Source organism: Rissa tridactyla, chromosome 2 (assembly GCF_028500815.1).
Source record: "Rissa tridactyla isolate bRisTri1 chromosome 2, bRisTri1.patW.cur.20221130, whole genome shotgun sequence".
Classification (NCBI taxonomy): domain Eukaryota; kingdom Metazoa; phylum Chordata; class Aves; order Charadriiformes; family Laridae; genus Rissa; species Rissa tridactyla.
In genome coordinates, this window is record NC_071467.1 from 149,586,350 (window position 1) to 149,613,873 (window position 27,524).

Genomic DNA, 27,524 nt, shown 5'->3' on the forward strand with positions numbered 1-27,524 from the left:
ACGTAGAGTCACCAAACAGAGTAGGGGAAGAAATATATTTCTGTCTCAAAATCAGGGAGCACCTGATGTTGCTGCCCAGCAGTGGAGGCAGGGCTGGGCTGCCCCGCAGGGCTGCTGCCTCCGCACTGGCCACAGCCTCTCGCCTGGGCCTCCAGCTATGCCGGCCTTGCAGGGCGAGCCGCAGGCTCCATTTTGTGGACACCCCACCTGCCCCTAAGGCTGCGGGGAGGCGGCCGCCGCGGCTCTCCACAGCCCTCGGGTGGGCGTCGAGCGGCGAGTCGAAGCCGTCGCAGGGCGCGAGTCCGGCTCCCCCTGCACCCACAAAGGGGGTGTCACGCCGCGGAGAGCGGGCTGCCCTCAGGGCCGAAGGCGGAGGGCGGTGCTGCCCGCACCGGGGCGGCTCCCGCTGTGGGGCGCCCGGCAGCCCGCGGGGCGGCCCCACTTCCCCACAGGCAGAGGGCGGGCGAGCTCCCGCCGTGCAAGGGCGCCGCAGAACCGCCCTGTTCGCAGCGCCTCCGGGAGCCGGCGGCCCCCGCCGCCCGCCCGCCAAGGTAAGCCGGGCACAGAGGGATGGAGGCGCCGGCCCGCCGAAGGGCTCCCCGCGCCACCCCAGGGGACACCGACGGGGCCGCCGCGGGAAGGGCGAGGCGCCCGTCTGTGGCGGGGCGGGGGGTGTCCCACTCGCGGTGGGGAGGAAGGATGCCGGCAAATGGCGGTGCTCGGGGTGGGGAGAGCTGCCCTGCACCGCCCTGGAGGATGGCGGCCCGGGGCGGCAGCGCGGGTGCCCGCAGAGGGGAGCGCGCCAGCCCCCGCCGTGCCGCCTCGCCGCCCGGGAGGCCTGTGGCGGGGGTCGCCTCGCACACACGGGCCTCCCCCCTCGGGGCAGGGAGCCTTTCGACGGCAAAGGCGGCCTCGGTGGGCTGAAACGGGATAACGGGATTTAGCACTGGGTCCCGGTGTTGGCCGATCCTTTTGGCCAGATTAACCCGAGTCAGACCTTCACTGTGCCCGCGCCCTGAGGGGGCGAGTAGGAGATTGATCCGTTTTCAAGGCGGGATTGCAAAAGCTTCCCCGCAGCCTGGTGAGGCAGGTGGGATCCTGGGTGACACCCGGCTTTGGGCGGCTGTGTTGGGGAGGTGAAGGCGGGCGGGAGGAACTGCAGTCCACCAAGTTGCCTGGCGCAAGCGGCCAAAAAATACACCACGTGCGTGTGGTAATTATCAATCTTAAACTAAGCATGTGAGAAAGTGGTGTGGTTGTGGCAAAACAGCCAGTACTAGCTGCCAAGGAGCACAGTTTACACCACTGCTAGTGGTATATTTGGCCACGTGGTTTAGGGAAGAAATAGGTGAGTCTTTGAGAAGACCCATCCTTCATGATACCCCCATCTGAATACCATGAAGAAGTAACATAAATACAGTCTCTGCAAGCTTGGAGTGGTTTTTCAATCCCTTGTGCGCCAAAAGAGAAGTTATTAAATCTATTCATTGTCGCACTGGGAAGATGTATCTGGTGGGGTCTTTAGGCAAGGTTTCATCCAGCCTGTCTTAACTGTCATTAAAAATTTGGATGCAGGAATACGGCCTACAAACAAAATATGCAGGGTGCCACCAAACTGGGATGGACAGCTTGACTTTTTGAGGTCCCTTCCTGCCCCAGATTACTCTGATTCTGTTATTAGTGTGGCTCCAGCTTGACTCTCCCCCTCAAAACTTCCGTTTGCAGAATTTTGGCAGTCATTTTCCTCTTTGATTCTAGTTCCCTTTGTGAATTATATGACATGCATGTTTTGTCATTTTTTCCTGACTCCCTTCTGAAAAATAACCCATTTCACATATGACTGTATTGATGTCACTGTTAATTAATTGCCCTGCTGCTGCACAACAGTGGTGTAAATGTAGTGTTTCCAGGGCTTGATTTAGTACACCTGTTTCATTAGAGACAAATAGGTAAGGCCCAGTGCTTCAGAGGGCTATACTAGATGACCGGCTCCACCTATGTAGGCTCCTGCTCATTCATTTTCACTAACTTTACAGAGTTTTTTTCTAGAAACTTTGTAAAGAATGTGCATTTAGGTTAAAACTTTATATTTAAACCAGAATGTTTAACTTTTTGCTGAACCTGTTCAGTTGTTTTCCCCTGTGGGCTTTCTAAGGAGACTATTACATTTAATTGTACTTCATGCTTTGTGCAAGAATTGCTTAAAAATGGAGGTAATTTGGTTTGAAATATGGATTACAAATGTCTTTGAGAGGTTTAATCAATGTAGCATTACAGATAGCTGAGTGATCCTTGTTTTGTATTCTCGGAGAATTCTGATCTATCTGGGAACACACATAACTGGAAAAATAGACTGTCTCTGAAAGGGTATTTTTAATCTTTCCCTGTGTCTTGTCTTTCTTCTTTAAATACCTCCTGTGTGTACTACAGACTCTTCTGGTGTTTGGACGCAAATATGACTGAAGGCTCAAAGTAGTTACTGAGTAAATTGTGTTTTAATTGTTCATGCTGGAATCTTTGATTATTTGATGTGCAGTATCTTCACATAGGGTGTGATGATGGGTATAATGCAGGGTATAATGGCTTTGAAGTGCTGGTTTATTTTGTTATCAAATGTATTTATTCCAGCTAAGTTTGATTTTTACAGATCAAAGTTTTGATTCTCACTATACTTGAGCAGTGCCTACTAGATCACACACTATAACTCATGCACCTATGAATCAGGCTGTAAAACTTGATCTTCTAATTTGTAAAGCTTTAGAGACTTAACACATTTGGGAGGGTAACAATTTGCACAAAGGAGGTAACAGTATAAACAGAGGGGCCTGCTGGATGTTGTAATAGCTTAACTCAGTGCTGCAGCCCGAGATTTCTTAGGGAGTAAAGAATTTACCCAACCCACTAAGATTTTGCTTTTGCTGTGTTGCCACCTTTCCTATTAGAAGAAATGTCTTAACAGCAGTGAGCGGAACAAGAGGCAGAAAGCTTTCCTTCTCTTTGTCTGCAGTATGTGGTGAAGGCAGAGGGTAGGACTTGGGCAACCTGTGGATGGAGGGATCAGCTATTCCATCTTTGGCCCTACAAAATGTCTGAGAAAACTACCAGTCTGGAGTACTGCTGGAGCTGAGAGGAGGGGTGGCCTTGTTCAAGAGAGGACCTGTCTTGTTTGCAGATTCATGAACATCTGTCCTTTTAGAAGAAGATTGGGAATGTGGATTTTCTTGAAAGAGTGTTTATGTTTCCGAGGTGGCTTTACAGGAACGTGTCTGAATTTGGTTTTCCTGCGTATCATTCATATTGCAAGGCCCCTGTCCTTTTCTGCCCTCTCTGCAAACTCTGTGTGCTTCTCTTTCCCACAGACCTTTTTTTCACCTTTCATTTCGGTACGTCTTGACTTGTTTTGTTGTAGGCCCATCTCACCTGCTGTGTTGATGACTTCACATGGTCAGGTGCTCATTTGGGGTGAAAGTGAAAATAAGCTCTTTTATTTGCCTTCAGCAAAATAGAAGCTTTAGCTTCTTTCTTTTGGAAGTTCTCTAGTGACAATGGTGACTTGCATTCATGCAGACCTTCTAAAGCACTTCTTAGACTTTATAGGCAGGATCCTCCTCACCCACCTTTAGACATTAGCGTTTTAGTTAGTCACCTGATGTTCTGAGTCACCTTTACAGTCAATGAAGAGAGGTAGATACTGCTAAAACTTGGTTCATCTGCCCAGTTTTAGACAGCTACCATGAATCATGCTCTAGAAAAGTGCCTTTCTTTTGCTTAATTGGCTAAAAGGAGCCTGGCTATGACAAGATCAGATGCAGATGTCATAGAAACTTGACCATATGTCTTTTCATGATTACGAGTCATCCATGTTATAGGAAAATTGCTCTTGGACAAGGCATTTTAGGCAGCTTTCCTTATCATCCAGCCTGTTGATTCATGGCTACCCTAGATATTAATAGTATAGCTGCCAGTCTAGAAGACAATAATGTTGCATTGTGAAAGAAAGAAGCTAGGGTGCCGTTTTCTTCTTAAGTTTCTGTAGGAGATTTTTGAGCATCCAGATGAGCATACATGAACATGTATTCCTCACCATCCCTCAATATTAATTTATAGTATTGTTCCTGGACTGTGAATGAAAAGGAAGCGCAAATTACTTTGATTTGACTTACAACTGTAATGTGGGAATTCACAAACTAGCTTGATAATGACCGTTTAAAAAGTTTAAGCCTCTCATTAGTTTCAAGGCCCTTCTTCCAGTAAAGTGACCTTTTAGATCTGTGGCTAGCTATTTGCTATCAGAATTTTTGCTACAAGAAGCTACATCAGCCTGCACACAGCACTGTTTCTTCTTGTTGAGCGTTGATCCAACATGCCATGAGTTTAGGCTCAAATAAATTAGGGTTGCAGTTATTAGGAGTATTTTGGGGAGCCGTGCATTATGAATCCTAGAAGAAAAAGAATGTCCAGTATATATGAACCAAATTTTTCTACGACACTCTGTTTAAAAATGCATACAGAAACATTTCTGTAACATTTCTGATAGAAGTTTTGCAGTGGATGCATCTCCTCAGTCCATTTCCATTTTTACTTTCATTCTGTATTTGTTTGTAATCTAAAGCAGCAGATGTAAAAGTGTGACATGTAACACTAATACTAGAGGATGAAACTCCCCGCGTATCTGCTGTCAGTGATGGGCATACCCTACATAGCTGATATCACTAACAGCAGAAAGTTCTCAGTTGTCCTCAGACAATCCAACTGATATAATAAAAGTCTGGGTTAAAATTTTGTCATTGTACCCATACCTATGAGGGAGAGAGTATGGGGAGCAAATCTGCTTCTAGTATCATTGCTAGTCCGTCAAGCATAGACAGAACATCGAGAAGCCAAAATCAGAGAGGCGCTCACCTGATGCTTTTGCTGATAAGAATTGCAAATGACCTTCTGAGTTCCCAGTTTCAGGCAAAATAATGTGCTTGCCTACAAGGCAGCTCACCAAGAGGGCGGGCAAGCTCTACAGAATTGTCACTTACCTGCTGGCATCAAGTCCACATGCGCAGCAAGCAAAAACTTGCTCCTTGGTGGCCTTAGTTGAGCCGTTTTGGTACTCTCACAGTATCTTCAGGTAGCACAAACTGCAGACACGTGATTACTTTTCTTCTGCTTCAGAATAATATTTTTATATTATTATGAAGTTTTTATAGTACTTTCTAACAGTACCAGAGGCCCCCATTCTCTCACTTGCTATGGGAATTTCATTGAAGCACAGAAATAAGACGGATGTGTCAGTCAAAAAAGCAGTTTTGCAAGTTGATGTGATTTTTTGCCTCTGATTGCAAATTTAAAAAAAAATAATTATTTAAATAACGGTCAAGTCTATATTGCTGTTCTCTGTGCTTTTTGATGAAATTTTATATTTGGAAGATCTGCTGTACATGTGACTTGGAGGGCCTAAGTTGCTGAGATAACCCTGAGCAAGTGAGAATACATGCTAAAAACATGAACACAGATAACATTCCCAAATACTTGTTGTGGTTACAGCTTAGTTTTGTACTTTGGTGACCACATCCTCATGCCTGAGGGGAAGCTGGCAGACCTAATGTTTGAGAGAGCAAATACAAATGATCCAGTGGATTTGGGTGCCAGTCCTAGGAAGGGATTCAGCATAAATTTAACTGCAGTTTTGTCCCATGGGGGCCGTGTTCTTCCATGAAATTCAGCAAAGCCTTTCATATCTGTCACTAGATTGACGTCCTTTGTCTCCCCTGTGTCATGATGGAGTTGCTATCTCTGACCAGATCAGTTGTTCCACCCCCCCTCAACGTGTTAAGGAAAAAAGAGAGGGAGGCAGTGGTATTTCCTTCTCATGGAAAACCTTACAGAAATGGAAGATTTACACTGGAAATGTCACGAGGTTGTTCTCCTCTTGCTGTGTTTTCTTCCCATAACTCTTTCCTTTGTGTGGTTCAGGGCTTGCTGTGCTGTGGCTAAAGCAGCCACAGCCATACCATATAACACTTCATCTGTGGTGACTCCAGGCTTCCACTTTCCTTGCAGATCTTCATTTGCAACATACTCATTATGACATGTTTGTGATCACTGTGTGTTATATAGACTGAAATAAATAGCTTTTGTATGTGGAAAGTTAATAATGGCCCTTGAAATTGTACCTGACTCTTCAGTCAGTAGAAAAGCTGAGAAAAAGGTTTAGAAAAAAATCTTCATTTAAATTTTCTACCACACTCTGTGGTACTGAGCACTGTACTTCATTGGGATACCTATAAATTCATACTAAAGCATTACTTATTTCATGTGATTTTAATACACAAACTATGTAAGACAAACAAAAGGGTTCAATAAAATTTTTGCATTGCTGTCAGTAATAAAAGCTTGTGATTATAAGAGATAAAATGGTGACTTAGAGCTTTTGCCAATGACTAGGGCCTTGGAATAAGTTATTTGTATGGGTAGACAGTTCTGTCATGGACCCTTAGAGCACATCTTGCACTTACCTCTAATGGCCCCTTGTGGGAGGGAGTGAGTGTTGGAAAAGGTGAACCATTGATTATTCAATGTAGCAGCACCTGCACTTAAATTTTCTACTGTAATTTTTCATTCCTTTTTTCCTCTTCCTAAGTTTGTGCTATTATTTTCATTATTCCACCCTGAACATCTTTTGATTCTGTAGGGAATTTGGGAGGGGAAGGATTTTCCCCCATTGTGAATCCCTGTATGCCTTCCTCTCTCACCTGTGGGCTTCCTTGTCTACCATGTTCTGCTTGTTAGACAGTTTATTCATGGGGGATCAGCCTACCTTATGGATTTTGTGAAGCTAAATACCAAAATCTTCATTTAGTAGAGAGACACAAGACACACTTCCCATAGCTCAGTGACCTGAGGATAGGGAATTCTACGAATAGTTCAAAAGTAGCAAATGAGAATGAAATGCTTATAGCCCATCTGCTCCATTTCAGGGTAGAGTTAGGCTGAGAATTCTGCTGGATCCAAAAATTATTAATAATCATACTGTTCTCATTTGCTGACAATTTTAAGTACAAGTCTTTTGTTGTCATGTAAGTTCCGCATAGCAATGTTGGGTAACTGGAAAAAACGGGAAGGAAAATGTTACACCAACATCAGCAAACTATAGATTATGGGAAGGAATGTGGAAATAGAACAAATTTGTGCTGCTCAAACTTAACGTGACTCTCCCACTATTTTGCTCTCCCTTCAAGGTAGGGACTGGGAGGAATGTAGAACTGAGGTTTGTATTTTCTGGTAGCATGTATGTCTGCAGTTGTTTATACCTGAGTAGAGCTGAAGTAGACGTATTATCAACCCAAGATGAATTAGCCTAGATCAGCTGTTCATTCTTGAGCTGAATCCAGCTCAGGGGACACACTTCCATCTGGATTTCTGCCTTTCCCGGGAGAAGATAAGTTGGGGGAATGGAGATCTTGTTCCTGTGTGCCAGTAATCTGGCACAGAATAGGGAATTGTTTCTTCTGCCAATCTGTGTGAAGATGTAGGACTAGAAATATGTTCCTTCTACCATTTCATTCTACACAGAGTTTGTGCTGCCTGTATGGCTCATGGGGAGAAAGTCCCCCAAACTGGACCATTCTGCAGTAAATAATTCTGTGGCAAAGGAAAAAGATGATGATTGAGTCTGTAGCCGTACAGTATTTCTATAATGTTCTTAGGCCCCCAGGCCAGGCTGAAGCACATTGTCTGTTGGGAGGTTACTATATAAAAATGAACAGAAATGGCACTGCTTTCGAGCTCCATAAAAGCAGTCCCCTTTGGGAGCTGACAGAAGATTACAAAGTGAAGTTCTGGTACACAGAAATAGCTCCCCAGCTTTCTCCTTCCTGAGTTTGTGCTTCACACTGAGGTTTCTTTTTCCCCTTCCATAAGGTCCTTTTAATTCACAGTCCCCAGCTGCTCGATTACATTTGGGATACGTTTTCTGGAACCCGGGATCCAGGCTCTGTGTCTGTGCCTGACAGTGATTCTGGAGAGGAGCTTGGTGAATGAGCTGCCTTGCACGCAGCCCGCATGCCGTATCCCTTTACACCCCTTTTCCATAGCAATAGCATAGGCTGCCTGTCACTGGCTAGTTAAATATTCTTCCTGTTCTCCCTCATCTTAGCACGAGAGCTCTTTGCTAATTCCTCCTCTGGCCTTGAGTAACTTCCTCCCGACACACTGCGCATAAGCTTTTAGGTAGTCCATCGTTGCACTCAGTCTCTCTCTTAACTGAGCCTCCAGGACCATTAGATAATCTTGCCATCCTGCCTCACCCTAAGAACGGGACCCACAGCTGCTTCTCCCAAACACCGCTCTCAGCCAGTGGGATAAAGACGACAGTACGTGTTTGGGGCAGTACATGGGGGAGGGGGGGAGGCTGGGGAGCACAGAGGCGATGGGTGCTGAGGCAGCGTCATCTGAAGGATGGCCTCAGACTCAGTGTCCCGTGGTGCTTTACAAACATACTAAAACTCTGTCTCTCTCTTGCCAGTGGAGAAGGAAGTACTCAAATATATATCACTGAAAAAGATGGTGGTGTACTTGTGCTCAGTTGCTGTACTCGTGCATAGGAGTTCCTGCGGTGTTTAAATTATCATTACCATCTTAGCAAAACGAGGGTAAAATACAACTGTTGTCGTCATCAAAGTGCTGCAGCGTAGCTTTCAGGTCTATGAAATTTGTGTCTTTTGGACTAATAAAGACTTCTTCCAAATTGAGTCCTAGCTGCAGACTTGTTCCTGTAATACAAGTGAGTGTAAATTTCCACAACTGTGAATTTCCAAAACAGCAAAAAAGGGTTCAAGCTTTCAAGAGATTTAATTGTATAAATGTACAATTTCTGTGAAATGGAAGTAGGATCTGTGAGTTTGGGGTGCTCTTATCTAAAGATGTTTGTGTGTATATCTGGATGGATGATTCTGGAATTAGTAATAAGCTTAACTATCAAGTGTGCCTTTAGTCTTGCTAGACAGATTATGAGCAATGTGATACAAGAGAACAAGGCAACTGGAGTCAAAATCGGTTCCACAGCATATGTAAAAATGTGTCTGGAGCAATCAACGTAAAATGCTGTGAAGTGTTTTTTGTGGCATAGTCACCTGAAGATGCTCTAGTGCCCGACGTTAACATTAGAAAAGGATTCTCTCACATTATTGTACTTATCTGCCGGTTTTGTTTTAATCCAAAGTCAAATGCAACTTACTTTTAAACTAGGAAGGATACTCTGCAATTGTATCAGCCTTTCTGCAGCCCCTAGTGTTTTAGTGAGTCGCTGTCATTCCATCACGAGTGGAGTTATGACATGTCACACCCATCCCTGAGATAAATATGCAATGTAATTTCAGCTGCAGATAAGCCTACAGTCATTGGCAGACCAGATTTCCCAGAAGAATAGGTGATGTGAGTAAGAAACTGCTTTCAGAGTTATCTATGTGTGCAAGCTTTTTCTTGGAAAATGCCACGCTTATGAATGTTGGGAAAGTGCAGTGCTGGAAGCAGTCTAATAGCTTTTGACCCATCCTTTTCAAAATATGACTTAGTATTAAAACAGAAGAGAGTTATGTGATGCAAGGTCATCTTATGTAGGTAAGAAAGAGAGAAGTCTTTGGAACGTACTAATTGCCAGATCTGATTGTGATTTTGAAAGCTTGGGAGCACCTGCCATTTCTCCTTTATTAGTCCAAAACTTCATTTTCCTTTCTTAGAACCTACTAGAATTAGTAAATAATTGGATTATTCTTCTAGGCTGAATTATGCAGAGATAGATATTCTTGTATTCTACTTCATAAAAATTGACCTAAATGTCTGTCAGGGACTTTTTACTACCCATGATGCAATAGCTGGTTACGGAACTTCCATCCTCCCTCACTTAAGTGGATAAGAGACACTTGAGTAGTCAGGATTTTTTTTGACAGCTAACTGTAAAAATCATTGTAAGAAAACTGGTTAGATCTTAGCAGGAGGTTGCAGTGCCGGTAGTGGCCATCTGGATAGTCAAACAGCTTGCGTTCATTTTGGTGGACTCGATACTCTGACATTTACACACTGTAGTGCAGGGACTAGGAGGTGGAGGTGTGCTTTTGGTCTTTTTGTGTGACTTGTAAAAATATACTTCACGTATTTTTGTCCTTGCTATTTGCATATGTAACAGTTTAACAACAGTGCTTTGAATTTAATGAATGTGTCCATAACCGTACATCAGATCACTAAGTGGACTGGTTCCCCTAATACTGCTTGTAGCATGAATCTGCTCTCTGTTTTTGTTCTACTGATAGCATGCTGTTCCTCAGTCCTTTTCTGTTTGTAGCCCTCAACTGAGACCGAGTTGCAGAGATGGTAATCTCCTGTGCGACACTGTTGGTGTTTCCTGTTCAGTATTGCACAAGGGCTTTGAGCTTGTTTTCAGATTGCAAGTGCAGAAGCCTCGTTACCATGTGACTTAGACCACTCTTCCTGTTGAGAGGGACTGGCTTTCAGTAACTCTCAGAGGTATCATCAGGTACTAACAGTTCAAACCCTGCTTAGTATAGATCAGGTACTAACAGTTCAAACCCTGCTTAGTATAGTACCATGCCTGGGTTTTTTTGAGCTACACCGTATGATTACCCTGTCAGCTTTCATGATATTTTTTAATAGTTTATTTTTTAAGCAGGGTGAATTTTGTGCCATTGTTTCACCACTCATTCTGTTAGCTTCCTGCCAAGTGATAATGATTCTATCAGACAATTGCATTTCCTATGTATTGTTCATAGACATAGTGCTGTTGTCTTATAAGTGTGCAAATCACAAAACTTTATTCATTCTTAAAAAAATAAAGTTGTTTTATTATTCTCTCTAGTATTTTAACAAATCAAAATGTACGCAACCATGCAGAAATTGTATCCTGATTACAGACTTCATATTATAGACCATGAAAGGCCATTCATGCTCCACCTGTCACTGCATGGCACTAAATAACATAGGTGAGGTTCTACTTAACCCAGGTAAGATTGTGCACCTTGAGAATGAGTGCGAAGACTGCTTCTCCATTCTTGCATCTGAGCAAGAAATTTCTCAGTCAGTGTTTATCTTTGATGCCCTTGAATACTGGACCATCCCCATGGGAAAACAGTGTTCACTGTCAGCAAAGTACGTTGCTCATGCAAGCGCGACAAGTTGGACCAGGGACTGTTTCCTGTCCATCTCTGTGGGCTAGCTTTCTTTATGTGCATCTGCCAAACTTCTCTGGTGTTGGAAGTCAGATAACTTAATTCCAACTCCCTAGCCCATAGCTCAAAAAATGTAGAAATTTCCATCTCAATTTCAAAGTAAAGGTATATATGCAGTAGATATTTAGGAGGGGGAAGAAGTTTTGTGTGGGTCTGTTGCCAAGTTTAGAGCACAGGAGTTTTGTATTGTCATCCAGGGCAGCAGGGCTGGTTCTTGTAAAGAGGAAATGGCTGCAGGCCCCTTCACAGGGGCACTCGAATGGATGCAAGTAGGTCTTTGGAAACGGCAACAAAGTGTGTGATGGAGAAAAGACAGATGCTAACAGGTAAGCAGAAGTAGGAACCAATACACAGAAACCATAATTTTGCCCTGTGTGAGCTGAAATACAAAGATGTACAATAAAGTACAAGAGTTTTGTTATTCACGTCTCTTAATTTTTATTTAAATTATTTTTATCAGCAAAAAGGCTGCTAAATCTGAAATTGGGAAGGTGAAAGAGTAATAGGTCTAGGAAGTCTGGGGGACTTCTGGTAAATGGTGGGACGAATAAATGTATCAATGAGTCAGAATACAATGAGTCAATATTTATTATATAAACCTGTGAGAGTTTAATATGCATAAACTAAATAGTGAGATTTGATGGTTAGAATAGCAAGCTGAAGAGAAAATGCCTCAACCCTTTAGACAGACAGTATGAGAAATGTGGGAGTATTCAAAGAAAAAAGAGAGGTTTTCATGAGAGCTCAATGAAGATTTGAGAATTTGAAATTTTGGGGAAATAGAAGACAAGGAATACCTTTGCCTCTATGCTTGGTGTTTCTTCAAAAAGTCCTCTAGAAGACATCAATCTGAAAATCAATCACATTAAAAATAGCTTAGGTTTCACATAAATGCCTTCCCACAGCTCCCTGCTTAACATGTTTATTCTTAATAACCGCAGTTTCCTCTTTTTATTTTAATTCTGACTTTTTCTCTGCTTAAAATCTTATGCATAACGTGTGAAACATCACAAAACTATTGCATTTATTATGTCTTCAGTATATTGTAGTTAATAGTGATTATAAGAGTTACTAGTATTAGTAACATATACAGAAAAACCTGACAGAAAAGTTACTGTTTAGTGGATATAGAGCAGGACTGAGTATGAAACTCAATATTCTTTTGGGGACTTCGGTAAATCTTTTCCCCTTTTTTGTTAATAATAGGTCCTACAGCTGCAGGTTTCACTTTGAGTTTCTGTTTTGAATAAGTTCAAGGCTATTTATAAAAGTCAAAAGAATTTGCTGGTCCTAAATGTAGCAACATCTTTCTTGAATGGGATAATTCCAATAATCTGCATATTGTTTTGTCTATTTGTTCCTACTGTGGCAATCAAATAAAATAAATGAAAATGATTGTGAGGAGGAGTCAAAGGAGGAGAGTGGATGGACACTCTTTTACAGTACATGAACTGTAAAAGACTCATTTTACTATCTTTTGCTTTTCTAGTTCTTGACAAAATCCCTGATGAAATTGGAGAGTTTTCATATTAATTTAAGAGACCTTTCAGTGTGTTTTAATATAAAAATATTTTCAGGGTATTTGGTGATTATGATAATTTTGTCTTCCTAAATACAAACAATAAAAATTAAAGAGAAAAAAAAAATATACCAGTAGGGGCAATGGTGACAACATGGCTTTATCAGTCTGGTGATGATGCAAGGAAATAATTGCAAGGAAAAAAGCTCTCAATTTACTACAACCTGTAGAAATCCCATAATTTAGTGGAAGTGTTGTATAATCCAGTATTCCGTTATCTTGCCTTTCTGTTTTGCTAAATACTGAAGAGGGTTCTTAGTTGTTGGGTTTTTTTCCTTTTTTAGACAGTTCTTACTCCTCCTCTTGTTAAGGTGTCCTGGTTGTAACCCAAGAATAATTTTTTTGCCATTTTTATATTTCTATTCTGGAAAAATATACAAAGCAGGATTTCAGTTTGTCAAAGGAACCAGTATGAAGACTTTTTCCTGAAAGTAGATCTAGCCAGTACTTTAAAAAAACCACAAAAACATACAAATGGCTAGAGCTGATAAGATTCCCTCAGCAGATATTTTGTTCTCCTAAATCAGAAAACAGGAAAACATTAAATTATTCAGTATTATTTAAGCGCTGATGAGGTGCTTGTCAATATGAACTGCAGCTCCATATTTTTGTTGCGTAGCAAATCAGACTTCACTCTACCTGATCAAATAAGTGCCATTTTATCTATCTTTTTTATGAAATTTGATTCTCCAAATGCCAGGTGTGTAGGAAGCTACACAGCTGTTGATTCAAATAAATGAATTAAGTTTCACTAATCATTTACCCAACCAGTATACTGCTGAATCTACAGAAATGGAATTTTTTTATGGAAAGCTCTGGATGATAACTATGATACATACAGAGAGAGTGAGCCATCCACTGCGGGTTTGTCAGGTGGAAATGAAGCAGATAAGGTGAATTTAGCTGCCCATTCGCTCAGTCCTGTGTGGTCTGTGTTCCCTGTTACATGGGCATAGCTGTGCCATCTCCACCATTGGGCTAGGGTGACCCTTAATCCTGCCAACCACATCCTATCACAATATCTTTAATAGTATCCAATTCCCAAATCTTGAAGTCGTTGATTTCTGGGATCTGAGAGAAACATGAAAGTTCAAAGTACAGTTCCTGGTTGCCTGTGCCTTGTTTAGTTATACCAGCTACAAAAAAAATAAGTCTAAATCAGGTAGAATATGCCCTGAACCTGGCTGATGAAAGATGTACATGCCTACTCCTAATGATGTCCTAATGATGATCCCTGGTGTCGGGGATAACACAGGTGGTAAGAGGACAAGTGGAAATTAGGCTGATCTTGCTTATGTAGATGCCAGAAATACCACGTCCAAAGGAGGCAGAGCAGCTCAGATTGCTCCAGTATTAACTATCGTATTAAAGACATGCTACTGAATAATTCTCAAACAACAGATACTGACTTTAGTGGCCTTTGTCATTTAACTATGGAATAGTTACGTGTCTCAGGGTGCTCTGTTAAAGGAAAAGCATTAAGATTGAAGAATGTCATACTTGCTGGTCTTCCTTTCTTGCCAGTTTTTGTAGCCATTAGAGTTGTTCCTGTCCTCAGTTGATTGCTTTCCTGCATCAGGTTGGTCCTCATCCTGTAAGGTGCTGTGGTGGGTTGACCTTGGCTGGCCATCAGGTGCACACCAGTCCAATCTATCACTCACACTCCTCAGCAGAACAGGGGGAGGATCACTTATCAATTATCTTTCAGCAAAACAGACTCAACATAGGGAAATTAATTTATTGCCAATTAATAAGAAAATAGGATAATGAGAAAAAAGAACAAAACTAAAAACACCTTCCCCCCACCCCTCCCTTCTTCCCAGGCTCAGCTTCATTCCCAACTCTTCTACTTCTTCCCCCTCAAGCAGCACAGGGGGATGGGGAATGGGGATTGCAGTCAGTTCGTAACACTTTGTCTCTGCCGCTCCTTCCTCCACACGTGAATTCCCTGCTCCAGTGTAGGGGCCCTCCCATGGGAGACAGTCCTTCATGAACTTCCCCAGCATGGGACCTTCCCATAGGCTGAAGTTCTTCAAGAACTACACCAGCATGGGTCCTTTCACAAGGTACAGTCCTTCAGAAACAGACTGCACCAGTGTGGGTTCCCCACTGGGTCACAGGTCCTGCCAGAAAACCTGCTCTATGTGGGCTCCTCTCCACAGGCTGCAGTTCCTGCCAGGAGCCTGCTCCAGGGTGGGCACACCATGGCCTGCACCTTCGTTCAGAGCCATGTCCACCTGCTCCAGCATGAGGTCCTCCACAGACTGCACTGTAGGTATCTGCTCCGGCATGGTCCTCCATGGGCTGCAGGGAAACAACCTGCTTTACCATGGGCTTCCCCATGGACTGCAAGGGAATCTCTGCTCCAGCACCCGGAGCACCTCCTCCCCCTCCTTCCTCACTGACCTTGGTGTCTGCAGGGCTATTTCTCTCACATTTTCTCTCTCTTCTCTTACAGCTGCCACGCAGCCTTTTTTAGCCTTTCTTAAATATGTTGTTGCAGAGGTGCCACCAGCATTGCTAATGGACTCAGCTTTGTCCAGCACCAAGTCCAACTTGGAGGCAGCTGGAACTACTGTCTCTCTCTGACAAGAGGGCAGTTCCTGGTGTTTTCTCACAGAAGCCACCCCTGCAGCCCCCCCACTACCAAAACCTTGTGACATAAACCTAATACAGCTGTACACAAACCCAGTGAACCAATAGGACTACTTATATGTTTAAAGTTTGATCCTAGTTTGACCCCCAGTTTTATGTGATCAGTACCAGAGTTCTCAATCTCTTGCGGGGAATTTTTTTGAGCCTCTTAAGAAAATGACGTTTATAGTTCTTGTCTCTGCCGGTGTTCTGTGTCAGACACCCTTTTACGCTACTTCTCTCCCTTCAAAGGAACAAATTTAGAGCAAGAGGAAGAGAATTATTACGGAAGCTGTGTCTTCCTAGTATCTCAGCACCACCAGCGTATGGTGCTGTCCTCGCAAGCCCCCCTCTTACAACAAGAGCCACCATTTTACTGTCATGCAGCATGTACCCATTTTCCTTGTCTCAGTGCTCTCCCTCAGATGTCTTGAGGTTAGGTAAGACTGGAGTTCTCTCAGTGCTCTAGTATTTGAAAGAAAACAGGGAGAAGTATTGAGACAAACCGTTGGTCATGTACTTAACCATAACCAGGTCCTGCACTAGGTAATGAGTAGTAAACTCTTGTTATATTAGTCATCTAAGCGAAAGAAAGCAAGCTTTCAAGATGAAGCATTCAGGAATTTCTCAACCTCAAACTTTGTTTCCCTCACCATCTCTCACTAGCTACATTTCTTTGATGTTTAAAATACAACCGTGGTTTATTAGCTAATGACTTCCTATGATATGTAAATAACACCAGGAGGTTGTTGGAACTCCTAATGAGTGTAGAGCTTAAGGGTGTGTTTAAGCATATATGGGATTGAGATTCTGATCTGTTAGTAGTTATCTCTAAACTATGGATGGAGGTTTTTCCAAGTCGTGAACAGTTGTTTTAAAGTTAATTGGGAACACAATATAAATGAATGTTACATATCCTCTGTTTTTGACCATTGCTGGCTTTGAAATGAACTTCTGGTGATTGCTTGTCGGTGGATTTTTTTCTTTCAGATGGAGCAAACATGTGATGATATAGATGAAATGTTCAGCAATTTACTTGGGGAGATGGACATGCTGACCCAGGTATATAATATTAAGATTAGAAAAATAGCTATTATATGTTAGACAAAAGAGGCAACTTTTCTACATTTTTCATGTACCTCTACTCTGAATAAATACAGATAAATTATTTTGAAAAACCTTCAACTAAATTTCTGTGCTTGACATTTAAAACAAGTGGCCTGACGAATAAGGTAATATCAGTGCAGGCTAGATTGTTAGACAGCTAACTGCTTATGAAAGACGTTTTTTCCAAAAAAAGCAAATAAGCGATTTAAATTCCTCTGGACTCAGTTCCAAGAAATTGAAAGATTCTGTCAAAACAGGAAGAGTCTGAGTCAGAATTTTCAGGTATGAATGCTTTGCTTACATGGGTTAATGGGATGTAGCCTGAGTGTCAAATCTAAACTTTGTAAATGAAACCAACATTTTGAATATATGCATAAGAGTAATCTTTAGCTATGGCAAAATACTAAGTTACAGCTAGGGTGGCATTCAGGAATTTATAGAGACGTTATTGCCAAGTGCAGAATACACCCTTGAGAGGAAACTATAAAACAGCATGAACCTATTTCTAAACCTATAGTCATGGAATACTTCCTGCAAAACTTGATGAAAGGAGAATTTTTATTTCTAAAAAAACCTCACAAGGATGATAAATTTGTTGTATTTTAATAAACGCATGCTTGAAAATATTTAAGCTGTCATCTTGGATACCGTGTGAGTTTGATTGCTTACAGCCTCTGCTTTGAGCGGTCTTTCCTCTTCGGGAATCCCAGTGCTTGTCAAATTAAATACCAATAATTCTGCGACACAGAATAGGAGTTGTGCTTAAACTGTGTGATTTCATATGACTTTCTTAGCTGTCAAATCACAATACTTTGCCCCTTGGTAGCCTTTCTGCTTTTTAAAGGCTTTTTGTAACCATGCATTTTTATTTTATATATATATCTATATAAAGAGGGAGGCATTTAGAGTAATTTAATTTCATTATTATGCCTTGAAAATTAACAAAAGACTGCTTGTCGTTTGACAAATTCAGGTAACTGATTTACAGATGTTAATATCTGTAATAGTAATTATGTCATCAGATACCTTTTTTTTTCCTTCTACCTTAACAGAGTTTAGGAGTGGAGACTCTACCACCGCCATCCCCCAAGGTCTCCAACAATGAATTTAGTTTTACAGTTGGTTTTAAAGATTTAAACGGTAAGTATCTGAATGGATGCCTTCATGCTTTTTATGCTTATTAAAAATACCTCACAGCAACAAATGATAAGAAAAACTTCAAACACCCTTGATCAGAAAACAAACCAACCCAAAACAAAAACAGTTTTGCTGGAGGAGAGGTATATTTGTGTGTCTCGATTTAGGAAACTTCAAAGGGCCCAATTTATTTTTGAAGTGACATTGCTCAGTCTTATATAGGAGTCAGACTTTTTAAAATGTCTGAGAAAAACAAAAATGAGAAGTCCCCAAAAAAACTTTCTAAAATGCAACCTTTTTTATGTAAAGATTTAGCTTAATAGAAGACAAAGTTCCTCAATGTGAGGTCAGAGCTGCATAAGCATTTTTGTCTGGTGGAAGTGTTGGCTTCAGCTGCTTGCACTTTACATTGCTTATTCTCGTTCTGGTTTGCACTGTCACTTTTGCATGTACAGCTGCTTGTTGAGGCTGTTGTGACGAACCAAACAAGGGAGTTTATCCTTTGGTTTTGTTTGTGGGTTTTTTTTCTTTTTACTGGGGGCTGGTTGTATGCATTTGCCTGAGTTGGTTTTAACCTGTGTTTTTGTCCCAGAATCATTTCAGTATTAATCTACCTAATGCCTTTACCAGCAAAGTGGGTAGAGGTATGTAAACAAAGAGGACCGTAAGCCAACTTTCCCACTGAAAAGAAAAGCTTATGAAAATACTCTATTAGCATAACAGGCAAAGCAGAGTAAACTGAGATGGTCTAGTGACATGTTCGCACTTAGCCTGATGAATGACCTATTCTTTGTTAAACTATATTAGCATTTTTGAGTATCTAGTTCAGTGCTCTCCATCCCTTTGCAATATCCCACTTAAAGCTTTACCAATTTGTGATTTATTTTATTTTAACTAGACTCTTCAAAGAGATTTAAACCACTGAATCTGTTGGTACTTAAAGAACCCTTCTTTTCTAGAAAGCTAAATTGTTCCTACAGGATGTTATTCCACAGGATCTCTTATACCGTGGCTAGTGGACAGAACCAAAGAAGAAATTGCGTATGAAGTTCCAGTATAGGAATTTATCTTACACTTTTAACAGAGTAGAAGACAGAAAGCAAAAGTTACAATATTTCTATCTGGTTGATAAGATGCTTTTGAAAAGATACTGTCTTGTTTGTTCTTTGCTTAAAGACTACTCAAAACCCTGCATATTACATGGGGTGTGTCACAGATGTTGATCACACTGATGTGCTACAAATGATACCATACAATTTCTTGTGCCTTAGAACTCTCTGATTCTGCTTCATGTTCATTTTGGAGTTGTAGAATAGTAGTAATATATGAAGATATTGTTGATGTAGCCCTCAGTTACACAGTTCGTTGTGTGTTATACCAAAACTCGCTAAGATTTTGTGTATGTACTTAAGATAAGTAAATAGCCTAATGGGAGCTAATGGAAGTTCTTGCATCCATATCATTAAGCATGTGTCCAGAAACCTTGCTGGATCAGGGCCAGGTTTCGTAACGTCATAAGGGCCTGAGACTGTATCACTGAAAGTGAAGCTTCCTGTCCTGTTTAATTTGTATTTATAGAGTTCCTTGTACTCTGAACTTCAGTATGACCAGGTTAATGGCTATTCCTAAAACACATTTGTTTCTTGAACCCACTTAAAATGTGGTTTCCTTTCCCATGACCCTTATAACTTAGAGTAACCATGCCTTCTGCAATTTAATCTCCACTAAAATGGAAACATAATGTTTTGCATTGCATTCACTCTGACACATTTTGTGGTTTTCTTTACAGAATCCCTAAGTGCCCTAGAGGACAAAGACCTGGATGCTTTAATGGCTGATCTTGTAGCAGACATAAATGATGTTGAACAGAGAACTTTACAAGCCCAGAAAAATTCTTCTGGCAACCAGCAAAGTATGGTCCCTCAGCCTTCAAGAGGCTTGGATAGTGACATTTATTCTAAATCAAGTCCTTATGTTACCATTACTGGACGGTTTGGGGATGACTTGCCTCCTCCACCTCCAGACCCTGATTTAGAGCTTCCACCACCACCACCACCACCTCCTCCTGAGCCACTCACCCAGGTAAGCCTGGGTGGAACCTGTTCTAAGCATTCGCTAGTTCTTGCAATTTTGCAAGGGGTATTTGGCATTGGAACAACAGTGGATATCCCTGGTAGAAACATCTTGGGAGGGTTCTGCAATGATGAAACAGGCATGAACTGTGGAGTGAAAGTTTTCTGTTATTGTAGGCTCAGCAATTCCTGCCTTTTCCTTGACCTATTGCCTATTCCTTCGCTTTTCTAATCATCATTCTGATGGCTCAAGACAGGCATGAATCATTGCAAATGGTTTACTGTAACTGAAAACTTGTCACTGAATTTTTTTAATAATGCTGATCAGTTAATGCCTTCTCATAGAGAACTTGGCTTTGGCGTCAGTGCAAAGCATGGCCAAAGATCCCACCAGTTTGTGAAGCTATCACTGTGTTTGTTAATTGCAGTCTGCACTATTGATGCTGATGAGACAGTTCTGTGGATGTTTTCCAGATCCATTCCTGGCCTAACTTATTTCTTGCAATAGGAAAAGCTGTTCAGTTGCGTAAAACTCAACATTTGCTAGGAGACTGGGTGCAAGGCTGAGCACAAGAAGTACCTCTCCTAATCCCAACACAGAATTGCTCTGCTCTTCTTGGTCTTGTCTTTGAAGGGAAGTAATGAAGACCATCTGCAGTATGGGACACATGCACTTTACTTAGGAGGTGCCAAAGTTATCAGTAGGTACTATTTATAAACAATTGGCTTACCTGTACACTAAAATTTCATACTTATCACAACCTCCTCCACATCTGTGTTTCTTGCAGAGCTGTTTTAACAACTAAAATCAAAGCTGGTATTTCTAGTAGAAGCGTTAGAAGTTTGTTTCTTTGACATGAGGTTGCGGAGAGGGAGATGATGTAAGAATTCTGCCCTGTCACAGCCCTGTGGGGAGCATACGTGCATTAGAAGAGTGATGCAGCCCAAAACCCATGAATCTGAAATCACGAAAGATCTAAAAGTATCTCTTTCAGTATTCATATGCATAGTAACTATGATGGAGAGAAGGTGTTTACATTTAGGGAATGGAAGGATTTTAGGGAATGTGAAAAGTGCTCTGTCAGCCCATGCTGACCCTGTACTGGTCAGTTTTGTTTAAAACCATGGGCAATTCATTGCAGTTTAAAAGTCCACAGAAACTGAATATGAATCACCTCAACATCACTGCTGCCCCTGTGTTTAGCATGATACAGCAGACATATTTAGCTAAAGGAACAGAAAATTTTGTAGGAAGAGGACTTTTCTGATTACACAAAAAGTGTTTCACTGAATAAAGCTTCATTTGGTGCGTAGGTCCTTTCAGTGCTGTTTGAAGAGTGAAAGTTGTAAGCGTGGGAGGAACTCCACCATTTTTCTGTATCTCAAAGATAATAGTTAACTTCCGATCTTAAAGGAATACCAACATTTGCAAAAACAGCAGCTGGACAGCTTCAGAAGCTGAAGTCTTTTATTTAACTAGTATAATTGATATAGAAGAGATACTATCAAGATAAGTTCTACCCATTGTCCTACAAACACGCCCTGATCTTGATTTAGACTCATGACCTTTAAGGAAGTACCAAGCTTCTAAATAGTCTAGTTTGGAATCTGAGGAAGTATGCTCTGGAAGGGTAGCTGGTTAGCTGGGCTGAAATTGGCCAAACTACCAGACTCAATGGGTAGTAATCAATGGTTTGCTGGCTGGTAAGAAGTGGCATCAACACTGGCGCTTGTATTCTTTAACATTTTCATCTGTGACGTGAGTGATGACATAAAAAATCATCTGCAGATATGCTGAAGATGCTTTTAAAGTCACTGACTGACAAGATGAATGGTAGAATTTCAGTGCAGGGTGACCTTGAGAAATGTGAGGACTGGACCAGCAAAACCCTCAGAAACCCAGCAAGGTACAAGGTTCTACATTTGGGGTGAAATAACTCCATGCATTTGTACAGTTTAGGAGGCCACAGGCTGAGCAGCAGCTCTGCTGAAAAGGAGATGGCATCCTGGTGGATGCCACATTGAACAAGACCCGCGAGCGCAAGGTCATCTCAGTATGGGAAACTGGCCTGTGTTGGGAGGAGCATGGCCAGCAGACGGAGGGAACCATTATTCCTTTCTGGTGAGGCCACACCTGGAATATTGCACCCCATTCTGGATGTGGAGATACTGGAGAGTGTCCGGCAGACAGCTACTGGGATGGCCAGGGGCATGGAGTGATCAGGGGCCAGCAAGGACAGGCTGAGGGAGCTAGGCTTGTTTAGTCTGACAGAGGAGTGATCTAATGACAGCCTAAAAATACCTGAAGGGAAGCTACAAAGCTGGTGGACACAAATTCTTCCATGGTAGTGTTAGGTCATATAATAAGGGGCAACAGCTACATATTGCAGGATGGTAGTTTTGGACAGGACATTGGGAAAACCTTTTCAGGCAGTGGTTTAGCATTGGAACAGGCGACCCAGAGAGATCACAGTTTCTCTTTCTTTGGAGATTTTCCAAAATTTGCCGGGCAAAATCATGGCTGACCTGATCTAGTGTTGGTGACAGTCCTTTGGGCAGGGAGCCAGACTACAGATCTCCAGACCTCTCTTCCAAACAGCGCTTTTATGATGCTGTGATCTAAAGCTCACTGAAATCAACAATGCGACACGGTTCTTTCTCTTGAGTCTTGTACTGAGCTAATTCTCTTTTAGCTGGCATCCTGCATTACCTGAGGGTCAAACAAGATTTCAGAGTGAAAAGAGGATACACTTGCTAAACACAGCTGGAATTCTATATGCAAAAACATAGCTGGAAGTCACTTCTGTCTCCCTCAATTAAAGTGTTTCTCTGAGACTGTATGCTGAGTTGAATGTCTAGCAGTGTTTTCTGGTATTTTTCCAGATGCAGGGGGAGGCCAGAGAGGGATGGAAACAGGAGGTAGAGACATTTCTAAGGAAACTGTCTGCAGTAGCTGATTTCCTCATTAAGGCACTGGTTCTGCTTTCTCCCACAACCCTTGCCTCATTTTCTGATACAGGTTGTATTCAAGTGCTGATGGCATACCCATTGCGTGGCTTACTCTCCGCAAAATTGCCTATGGGGTTATTACACAAGTTGCAGTGTGAATGATGGAGATAATAACCATTTAAAATTAATATCGAAAGAACTGATTTCTAATTAATATTTATTGGCTTGGTTAGTATTTACTTTGACATGACATTTCTGCTCAGTAGAATAAATGCAGCTGTCAATGGAATGTATTTTGTTTCATCAAAATCCATGTTCCTGTTAGCCAGGATTGTTGATAAGTGATTCTTGAGCCAGTCAAGGCTGATGTTTTGTTTAACGCTTCTGGTTGTCTGTAGTCAAATAAGAGTAGTGTTAATTATTCCCAGTGCACCTGTGATACTAAGACTCTATTCTCTAACCTTTAAGTGTGCCAAAATTAAGAAGTACAGCCTTTCTTTCGGGGAAGCCTAGGGCTGTCTCATGAGGTTCCATCAACTCTGATGTTTCTTTTTAAACCTGTCCATAAGCTAAATAAGGCTTCTACATTTTCTATGATATTATTTGGATTACTTTTATGTGCTTCTGTTTGAAGATCCAGAAAATGTGGTGATGATACTGTAGTGGGAAAACAAATCTGTTAGGCTGTCAAAGCATTTCTTTAAAGATGCTAAAATTTTGCATCTGATAGCTTATTTACTTTGCATCATTTCCTTTTTCTACATTAAGACAAAGGTTATGAAAACATGAAGGCTTTCAGGCGAGAGCTGTTACACAGATTTGTACAATGTGTGAACTCTGTTCAACACAGGGCGCATGCATGTGAAGCCTGAGTTATACCTGCCTAAAATTTTCAGCAGAAAACCCAGATGCACCACACTCAACCACTTTGGTTAGGAGGCTTTTCCGGCTTCCTGCGGAAAGGTATTTTGAGATGGTAAGGGGAGGGCCATAGTGTGAGAGGCTGTGTGCTCTTCCCTCTGTAGAACGGTCAGCCTCACTGTGAAAGCCACTTTTGTCCAACAGCTTCTCTTCAACTATAGAAGCTATTTTTGAATTCTCAAAGTTCAGCATCTCTGAGCTGTAGCAATGCAAATTTCCATACCTGTGGAGAAAAAAAAAAAACACAAGACTTTTTTAACTGGTTGCCTGGCATTTATAGTGGAGAATTTGACATCAACAAACATGCTTGAAGCCATCTCTTTCAAGTTGCACACCTCACCTTGGTATTTTTAACATCATAAAGGATGCCAGTATCCAGGAGAAGCAGTGATAAAACAAAAGATGTTTAGTTCAGCAAGAGGGATGTCAGTCAGGAGTACTTTAGTTATGGTTGAACCTGCCTCAAAGCTTGGGATGAATAAGATAACCTTCTTAGCTCTTTTTTTGCTTTGGTTCTATGATATCTCTGTAAGAAGGTAGTGGTGGCAATGCTCAGTTAAGTCTAGTTTCTTGCAAGTGCATCTCCTATGAGTTACAGCCATCCTTGGTTTCTCTTAGTCCAAAACCCACTAAAACTACAACTTTAGGGTAGAAATGGAGGCTGAAGGTAACACAGAGAAAAATCTTGTGTGGAAGCAGGGCAGGAACTTTCTCCCACAATCATTGACTGGAAGTTGGATTTGCCTGTGAGTACGGTAGCACAAAATCCTACGCCCAGGAAACTGCGAAAGTGAGAGAGCGCAACAGGGACAGCAAAAATCAGCGAAGAGGTAAGAAAGGAAAGACAGTTTTCAATAGAGGAAGCAGGGATTTAAAGTTGGAAAGAAACCGAACCCTCCAGTAGTACTAACAGTCCAAGGCAGCCACAGGAGCTACAGTTACTTGCTGTCCAAAATGTAGTTTTCCAATTTTGTATGTGACTGGGAGAGACTACTGGAAGACAGATGGCAAAAAGAAATCGTCACAATCTATACACCAGTCACAGAGGCAACAGTAGGCATTAGCATCTGGTACATGTACCTAAAACTCTCAGCCGCTGGGCATCCAGAGTCGTCTTGGATCACAAACCTCACTGATACTAAGAGAGGAGCATGATATTGATAGAGCTGCTTTGTAAAACAAGAGCCAGGTGATACCAAGATTTTTAGGAATCTTACTGTGTCATTCAGCAAAAGCTGGAATTAACTTGAGTGCTCTGTCTAACTGTGTCTGTGTTAATATGAGTATGTCCATTACTAGAATAAAAAGCCATGATATCCTCCAGTTTAAGGAGGTGTTCCTCCCAGTAAGTAAGCGTGCAGTAAAAGCTCATATGTGGCAAGGGAAAGAATTCAAGTAAATGAATGTACTTAACAGTAAGTATAAAATTATAAGTGATATAATTGCAAGCCAAGTTTTCAGTAAGATCCTAAAAACTCTAGTTCTCTTAACCCTGTTGAGTGGCGAGTTTTCTTCCAAGTGGCTGCATCCACAGTGCTGTTTCATTCAGGCTAGATCTTCTTTCATCTTCTCTTTTGTATCAACTGTAACCCATATGGAAACATAGAATAGTCCAGTTTTCAGGCACTCCTGTAGCATTTGAGGAGCACATCCAGTAAGAGCTGTATGACTGGGCAACAAAAGGAAAAAAGGAAGCGCTGGACCTGTAAATCAAAGCTTTGGCTCAAGGATGATAGCTCAAGGAAAGCTGGGGATTCCCTGTAATTATGAAGTTTCCCATAACAAGCCTTATGTTCTGGATATAAATAACAAGAAACAACTCTTTTCAAGTAAACATAAATTGCTGGCCTTACTTATCAAGAAGCATACCAAATATCTTGTGTCTTTTCAGGAAGAACGAGAGGCACAGGCTAAAGCTGACAAGATTAAACTTGCGCTGGAGAAACTGAAGGAAGCCAAAGTTAAAAAGGTGAGCCTTAAAATAGTGAAATGCTACCATAAGAGCTACCAGATAAGTATCTATTATCATTCTTCCTAATAATAAAGTTCTTACTAAAATCGCTGGGGTTTTTCATATTTTGTCTGTAACTTGAGACACCAAAAATATTCTGTGAAGCTGTCTTGTCATCTGCCCGAATATAAGTCTCTGGGCAAATGCTACCTCTGAGAGACTTATTTTTTAAAGAGGACTTGTAATGCTCTGCCTCTTTTTTTTCCAATGTTGGGGCAAAGCCTGCTGTTCTGATATGTTGCTTTAGAGAAAGTGGAATGTACATAAAAATGTTGCTTACTTATGCTGTGCTAATTCCAGAAGTATTAAACTGTTCTTCTACAGTGGATGTGGATTTAGCTAATCCCAATTAAATTAATGAGGGTCTTCTTGCTAAATCTTTTCACAGCAGTGCAGTAATGTACAAGGATAACAGAAATTATTTTCGGTGAACAAATTAGGAAGTTTCCAGGTCGTGTCTGCACAGTGCTGTAGTGTGTCATGTAATTATGCCCACTCATCCTAATCTAGTGTTCCAGCTGAACTCAACGGAAGCTGCAAATGTTCAGTAACTCTGAAAAATGCATGTGAAGAAAAAACAGTCATGACTTTTCAGTCTTGCTCAAATAGGAGATGGGAAGTGCTGTAGATCAGAGCCCACAGAGCTTCCCAGAAGAATTGAAGCTTCCAATAAATTCAGGGGTGTCCAGACTCGAGATGGTTCCCACAGAACACTTTACGTTCATGTACAAATTCTACTTCTGAGAGAATGTGTTGAGAGGATTTCTCCAGTGTTGTCTTTGTAAAGCTCTGTAACTAAAGTTATGACTGCTCATTGATCCTTTTGGAGGAAACATTTATTTTTAAGACTTTTTTTTTTCCCACTTCCTTTTTTCCACCCTGAATATTTGGAACCATAGTGTAGAAGTAAGGCTTAATCTTCTTGTGTCTCTGTAATGAAATTACTGTGTCATTCATGAATTCTAAATTGACTGAATAATTGTCAAGAAAACTGGTCTTCTCTCTTTTACTGAAAGCGGAAGGCAGAAGGAAGGGAGGGTAGTGAAAAGCGAGCTCACAGCCCTGGATTTCAGGAGAGCAGACTTTGGTTTCTTCAAAGGCCTGCTTTGAAGAGTCCCATGGGATAAGGCCCTGGAGAAAAGAGGGGCCCCAGAAAGCTGGTTAGTATTCAAGGATCACCTCGTCCAAGATCAAGAGTTCCATCCCAATGAATGAAGGGCCACAAAGGTGATTAAGGAACTGCAGCATCTCTCCTATGAGAAAAGGCTGAGACTGCGTAGCCTAGAGAAGAGAAGGTTCCGGGGGTATCTTGTCAATCTATAGAAATACCTGAGGGGAGGGTGTAAAGAGGACAGAGCCAGGCTCTTTTCAGTGGTGACCAGTGACAAGACCAGAGGCAATGGGCACAAACCGAAACACAGGAGATTCTATCTGAACATCAGGAAACACTTTTTTACTGTGAGGGTGGCTGAGCACTGGCACAGGTTGCCCAAGGAGGTTGTGGAGTCTCCCTCCTTGGAGGGTACCCAAAAGCCATGTGGACAGGGTCCTGGAAAATGGGCTCTGGGTGACCCTGCTTGAGCAGGGGATTGGACCAGATGACCTCTAGAGGTGTGTTCCAGTCTCAACCATTCTGTGATTCTGTGAAGATGGAAGATGCATGCATGTTTTTGAGCAGTCAACTATAACCACACAAAAATACCCTTATTTCCCCAGACACATTTTAAATTATGCACGTCCAATATTTCTTTTTCTCTATAAACTGCACTATGGCTAGTTGATTATTTTAAAGAGGAAGATACTTACAAGGGTTGGAATCAAACCAAGTTTACATTTTTTGTTACATTTTCTTTTACTTTTCAGAGGTAGTGTAGATTTTCTCT

The 27,524-nt window shown here is 41.6% G+C and overlaps 1 protein-coding gene across 3 annotated transcripts in view; it reads left to right on the forward strand.

Annotated features, from left to right (window-relative positions):
• The first annotated feature begins 458 nt into the window (after positions 1–458).
• The window catches only part of APBB1IP (amyloid beta precursor protein binding family B member 1 interacting protein), a 67,029-nt gene continuing 39,963 nt past the window's right edge, over positions 459–27,524 (forward strand). For 2 of the 3 annotated variants that reach the window (XM_054192693.1, XM_054192691.1), the window contains exons 1-5: positions 459–551; positions 16,435–16,506; positions 17,604–17,691; positions 19,478–19,770; positions 25,522–25,599. In XM_054192693.1, coding sequence (XP_054048668.1) covers positions 16,435–16,506; positions 17,604–17,691; positions 19,478–19,770; positions 25,522–25,599 — 531 coding nt within the window. In that variant the 5' untranslated portion in view covers positions 459–551. Of the gene's footprint in view, positions 552–6,832; positions 8,364–16,434; positions 16,507–17,603; positions 17,692–19,477; positions 19,771–25,521; positions 25,600–27,524 lie in introns of those variants that run through there. The other variant, XM_054192692.1, reaches the window with a different exon arrangement.